This window comes from Myotis brandtii, unplaced genomic scaffold (assembly GCF_000412655.1).
Source record: "Myotis brandtii unplaced genomic scaffold, ASM41265v1 scaffold10, whole genome shotgun sequence".
NCBI lineage: Eukaryota > Metazoa > Chordata > Mammalia > Chiroptera > Vespertilionidae > Myotis > Myotis brandtii.
The window spans coordinates 2,112,847-2,119,774 of NW_005353325.1; the positions used below are offsets into that span (position 1 = coordinate 2,112,847).

General features: G+C 42.6%; 1 protein-coding gene across 2 annotated transcripts in view; it reads right to left on the reverse strand.

Annotated features, from left to right (window-relative positions):
• CORIN (corin, serine peptidase) overlaps window positions 1-6,928 on the reverse strand; it is a 226,590-nt gene that overhangs the window by 174,440 nt on the left and 45,222 nt on the right. For both annotated transcript variants that reach the window (XM_005853139.2, XM_014534321.1), the window contains exon 2: window positions 6,593-6,737. In XM_005853139.2, the coding sequence (XP_005853201.1) occupies window positions 6,593-6,737 (145 nt within the window). The remainder of the gene's footprint in view (window positions 1-6,592; window positions 6,738-6,928) is intronic.

A 6,928-nucleotide genomic window follows, 5' to 3' on the forward strand; every position in this document is an offset into this window, starting at 1 on the left:
GAGGGTGGGGTGGGAACTGGGTGGAGGGGAGTTATGGGGGGAAAAAAGAGGAACAAATGTAATAATCTGAACAATAAAGCTTTAATTAATAAAAAAATAAATAAACCACCAAAATAAATAAATAAATAAAAGCCCCAACCAGATCAATTATGTGACTCCCTTACTTCATCTTCATGGAGTTTATGTTGGAAGGGCCACTCGCTCAAGGAAGGCTCCCTCACCTGATTGGGTTCAGTCCCTTGTCATAAGCTCTCATAGTAACTATCTCTTCCCACATAGGAGTTACCTCTGTTGTAATTAATTGATTGCATGACTTTTGTTTTTAATGCCTTCCTTCCTCACTGCACCATGAAGTCTGTAAGAATAGGCTTTATTCCAGGTGCACCCAATGCCTATAGCCCACTGACGTGCACATAAGAGGCATTCAATAAATGTTTGTTAAAGGAATGAATAGTATCAAATTATATCCACTATTGATTGTACTTCTGTTATATGCATGCTTCTCAAAATAAGTTTACTTTAATTGCAAATACTATATATATATATATATATATATGAATTTAGGGTATTAGTTCAATGTCTGATAAAGTGCTCCATGGCATAAGCTGATTCTAGACATGGAATGACAGTACAACCTGCTGCCAGTTTACTTCTTATAAGAAACTAGAGGCCCAGTGCACAAAATTCATGCACAGGGGAGAGGGGGGTGTCCCTCAGCCCGGCCTGCGCCCTCTCACAATCTGGGGCCCCTCAGTAGGGTCCCTAGGCCTGGCCAGTGATCAGGGCCTATCAGGGCTTTCCTTCCCCCAGCTGACGGCTGCTGGCAGCTGGCCCCACCCCCGCTGCTGCCACTGCTTGCCATCTGTGTGGCACTGCCCACCCCGCCACCGGTCCCCTCCCTCTGTGAGTGACAGGTGTGGGGTGCAATCACTTGGCTGGCCTGGGCCTCCCTCTGTGGGGTGATCGCTGGCCGGCCCCACACACTCACCACAGCATCGCTGGCCAGTGGCCTGGGCCTCCCTCTGTGGGGCAATAGATCGTGGGGTCCCCAGGTGGATCAACCTGCAGAGGGAGGCCCCACCTGCAGAGGGAGGCCCCACCCACCCGCCGTAGCGCTACCAGCCAAGTGGCCTGGGCCTCCCTCTGTGGCTGCCGGCCAGGTGGCCTGGGCCTCCCTCTTTGGGGTGATCAATCGCGGGGCTCCACGATCAATTGCCCAACAGAGGGAGGCCTTGCCCACACGGCCAGGGCTCCATAATCAATCAATCGTTGCGCAGAGGGTGGTCTGGGCCTCCCCCTTTGGGGTGATCGATCACGGAGCCCTCCATCAATCACCCCACAAAGGGTGGCCTGGCCTCCCTCTGTGGGGCGATCAAGGGGCAATGGAGGGGCCCACCTGGCCAATCGCATCGCACCCACCTCGGCTGGCCTGGCACTAGTGCATGTCATAGCGTGGTTGTCCGGAGGTCATCTGGAAGGTCGTCCAGACGGTCGTTCTGTTGTTCAGTCGTTTGATCGATTTGCATATTATGCTTTTATTATTATAGATGAATTAACCTCTGAAAGTAACTCTCGAGTCTCAGCATAAATGTCATCACATTGCAAACCCAATAGTCACTCAACTTTATCCTTTCTAGCTACTTTATTGGCAATTAAAATATACTGTGGCAATGGCTTGGTTTATGGGGTTATGGAGTTGTAGATTATAGGATTACTATGGCAATGGGTCATAGTACAAAGGTATTATAATTATTATTATTATTATTTCTCACCAGAGGATAGCTTTTCCATTGCTTTTCAGAGAGAGTGGAAATGAGGGAGGGAGGGAGGAAAAGAGAGAGAGAGAGAAACATTGATGTGAGAGAGAAACATCAATTGGTTGCCTCCTGAATGTGCCCTGACCGGGCCAGGGATCAAACCTACAATCCAGGTACATGCCTTTGACTGGGAATCAAACCTGTGACCCTTTGGTGCTCAAGCCAATGCTCTAACCACTGAGTCACACAGGCCAGGATCAAAGGTTTTAATTCTTATGAATAGAGTTATAAGATAAACACATTTGAGTTCATTTTAAGTAAAATAAAACTATTCATTAAAATAATTACCTGATTTAATAATGTTTATAAGCAAAAATAAATTCTTTACTTTCATTATGAATTTTGTCACTTATAAAAACACTGACAATTATTTTATTTGACTTCCATAACAGTTCTGTGAAACAAATAAGGATTATAGTCCCCATTTCACAGAGAAGGTAAAGTATGGCACCTAAAGTCACATATCCAGTAAATGGGAGAGAGTAAGATGCTAACCCAGACCTTTTCCTGTCAAATTTTAAGCTCTTTCTCCATGTCACATGGCCCTTCAGTATTAGACTGTAACTTAATAAATAAAAAACTAAGTATAATATTGTAGCTTTCTCACTCTTTAATTTTCCTTTCAAAGACCTTATTTTAAAATCCAAATCTTTGGGAATCATACAAGCTGCTCAGACTATCTGCTAATCTTAGAAATACCAAACTAAACTAAACATGTGTAGCTCCAACTCCAGTTTAGGGGTTGAGGTGAGGAACTATTTGTACTGCTCTCTTCTATAGCCTATTGCTGAAATAATTTCTCATAAAGTCCAACTCTTTTATCTTCAGAAGTTGTTTTATTACCATCTTGACTTCATGCATGACAGAAGCCCAAACAGACAAAATTAAATACACATAGAGCATCTGTGTTTGTTAGCATAGGGCTTTTATTACCTTTTCCTAATCGATAATCCTCTCACTATTATCTCTTTGACTTTTTAAGCTAGAGCTCTTTGATGCACAACTGGCATTCCAGCATCCCTTAGCAACCCTTGTAGACCTAGAAATAGCTACAAAACTTTGAAAGAGCAGGGAGTTGTAAACTCAAACCAAACAGAATGTTTTTAAAAGTAAACAGAATTTAATGAGGTTTTTTTTAAAAAAAAAAAAGATATAAAGTGATTTTATTGCTCATTACAACAAGCATATCAGTTATAAAATAGAAAATGTTTATTTGGGCAGATACTTCGATATATCTATATCAAACCAACTGGTGCAGAACTACAAAATGAATACTTTTGAAGATGTTTGGAAAACTTCCACTTTCTAAGGATTATTTACATAAAGGCCAAAATAGCACTTAAAAATGGTTACAGTGTCCTGGCCGGTGTTGCTCCACCACTGGAGCATCACCCTCACACCCAAAGGTTGTGAGTTCGATTCTCAGTCTAGGACACATACCTGTGTTGCAGGTTTGTTCCCTGGCCTTGCACCAGGGTGCGTGTGGGAGGCAACCAATTGGTGTGTCTCTCTCACATCTCTCTCTCTCTCTCTCTCTCTCTCTCTCTCCTCTCTCTCTCTCCCCTCTCTCACTTCCACTCTCTCTACAAAATCAATGGAAAGTCCTCAGGTGAGGATTAATAAAACAAAACAAAAAAAAATGGTTACAGATTTTAATTTCTTCCAGTCAAGATGGTGGAGTAGGAAAGCATGATACTGGCATCTTCCCATGACCACATCAGAATTACGACTAACCTAAAGCTAATATAATATCGTACATCAACTGCAATTTTAAAAAAAATTAAATTTAAGTGGTTAAAAATTGGTGTACCTCCTAATCCCATACAGAAGTGAAGAAAAAAAAAATTCTACTACCAGGTATCAACCCAAGACAAATGAAACATGTGTCCATACAAAAACTTGTACATGACTGTTCACAGCAACGTAATTCAAAATAGCTAAAAGATAGATACAACTCAAATGTCCATCAATTGTTAAATAGGTAAGTAAAATGTGGCATATCTACCTAATGAAATATTATTTGGCCATAAAAGGGAATGAAGTACTAATATATGTTACAACATGGATGAGCCTTAAAAGTGTTATGCCAAGCGAAAGAAGCCAGTCACAAAAACCACATACGGTCATATGAAATGTCCAAGGCAGAGAGATCTGTAGAGACAGGAAGTAAATAGTGGTTGCTTAGTGCTGGACAGAGGGAAAGAAGTAGGGGATGAAGAGAGGACGATGGCAGCTAAAGGGCATAGAGTCCCTTTCTGAGATAATGCGAATGTTCCCAAATTGACTATGGTGACATGCATTTATCTGTGAATATACTAAAAGCTATTGAATAGTATATGGATTATATTTCAAAGAAGCTGTAAAAAATTATTTAAATAAATAATAACCCACTTAAAGCACTATTTTAATAACATCCTTCCTCCACTCAGAGTCTAAGACCCACAATATAGACATAAGCTGTATTTTATCGAGATTAATTTACCTTATACACTGAGTGGCCAGATTATTATGACCACCTGACGTTTGTAGGCAAATTAGCTATATTTTGGTGCTGAAGTTGCTAGAGGGCCAGATCATTATAAATGTTTGCATAGCACAACATACCTAAGTATCGTTGCTGATCAAGTTCATCCTATCATGTTGATGGCATATCCCAATGGAGATGGCTTCTTCCAACAAGACAATGCGCCATGCCATGGTACTCATATTGTGCAGGAGTGCTTTCAAGAACATGAGGGAGACTTTACCTTGCTTAGGTGGCCCCCACAATCACCAGATCTCAATCCAATTGAGCATTTGTGGGATGAAGTTAAAAGAGCCATCAGGCAGCTGGTTCCACAACCATCAAATCTCACAGAACTGGACAGTGCTATTCATCAGACTTGGTGTCAGATTCCTCGCATCACCTTTCAACATCTCATGGAGTCAATGCCAAGAAGAATCGCCACAGTATTGAAGGCAAAAGGTGGTCCAACGAAGTACTGATGGGGTGGTCATAATAATCTGGCTGGTCATAATAATCTGGCCACTCAGTGTAAATTCTAAATGTATAACTTATAAATTGAGCAATAAAAATAATAGATAGTTTGGGTGAAATAAAATATTTTAAAATCATTGGTAGTGCAACTAGATCTGCATCATCTTGCTATTTATTTCTGTACTTTATTTGATTGCACATGTTCAAATTAATTGATTCATAGCAATAAGTAGCTATCAATGGCAAGATTTTGAGTTGTTTTGTGTGTTTTTTTCCAATAACTCACCTTTTAAACTTAGTATATTGTTCATTTAAAGAGAGATAGCAAGATCCAAATACAAATGAGTAAATCTGTCAGCACAAATTACTTCGCTGCTGGTCTCTGCTTTGTTAAAAATTAATATGTAACATTGAGTTTGAGTGTACATTTGAGTTCAATTTTTTAAATAGAAATTTAAAGCAAATAATTGTGTAATCCTTGAGTCTTTTTCTCAGAACCTTGGTTTTATGGAATAGATTTTGAAAACCAATGACCCAGGTGCTAAAGCCCATATCCCTTAGGATGGCATGTAAGATTTTGTGTCATTTGCACTTTATCCATCAACCTAGCTGCATTTCCTACCAAAATTTCCCATTTCCCAAGTCCATCAGCATCTTTCATGGGTTATACTTTTACCCTTGCTTTTTTTCTCAGTCAAATGTGACCCATGTACTACTGCCTTCTAACCTGAATTTCTATTTTTATTCCAAAAGTTAAAATGTTAATGCCCCATGAAGCCTTGTGACTGTCCCCAAAAGCACCTTGTATATACCTCTATCATCAACATGTGTTGCCTTGTGTGACAATCATTTCTTCCTCTCAACTGTGAGTTGCTAAGAAAGAAGGACTAATTTAAACATCCTTGAGTTCTCAGAGACTTTCGAAGTTTCTGCTACCTAGTAATCACTCCTTAAATGTACTGAATTAATTAATCCATTAATTAATCCTATATAATAAAGCGGTAATATGCAAATTGACTGTCACACCCTCACACAAGATGGCTGCCCCTATGTGGTCAAAAGATGGCTGCCATAAGATGGCTGGCAGGGGAGGGCAGTTGGGAGCGACCAGGCCAGCAGGGGAGGGCAGTTGGGGGCGACCAGACCAGCAGGGGAGGGCTGTTGGGGAGACCAGGCCAGCAGGGATGACAGTTAGGGGCAACCAGGCTGGCAGGGGAGTGCAGTTAGAGGTGACTGGGCCAGCAGGGAAGGGCAGTTGGGGGGGACCAGGCCTGCAGGGGAGGGCAGTTAGGGGCAACCAGGCCTACAGGGGAGGGCAGTTGGGGGAGACCAGGCTGGCAGGGGAGGGCAGTTGGGGGGGACCGGGCCTGCAGGGGAGGGCAGTTAGGGGCTACCAGGCCAGCAGCGAAGGGCAGTTGGGGGCGACCAGGCCAGCAGGGGAGCAGTTAGGCGTCGATCAAGCTGGCAGGGGAGTGGTTAGGACATGATCAGGCAGGCAGGCAGGCAGGCAAGCAGTTGGGAGCCAACAGTCCCAGATTGAAGAGGGTGCTGGCTGGGCTGAGGGACCCCCTGCCCCCCCCCCCCTGCCCGAATTTCATGCACCGGGCCTCTAGTATTAATAATAACTAGGAGAGTGATTATAGTAGCTAAAACTGCAGGTTTACCTAAGTTAGTCAATAGCCAACCCTCTTATTGAGTTGATATTTTAAGTTCTATAAGTACTAAGTAGAAATAACTCTTATAAATCATGCTAATTTTAATTTTAACTTCATTTTTCTTTAATAATGACAGCACTCACCAACAAAGGAAAGCAGGATGACCAGCAGGACAATGAGAGCGCAGATACATGGAACCAGGACCAGCAGTAGGAAGCGGAGAATGTTAGCAGTCGTCAGCTGCTGAGAGCAACCATCACCCACGGCATCTTCCTCAGACCCCAAGACCTAAATCAAAAGAGAAATATGAGCCCGTGCTGGTTTGGCTCAGTGGATAGAGTGTTGGTCTGTGGACTGAAGGGTCCTGGGTTCAATTCTAGTTGACGGCACATGCCCAGGATGCAGGCTTGATCCCCAATAGGGGACGTACAAGAGGCAGCCAATCAATGATTCTCTCTCATCATTGAGGTTTCTCTCTC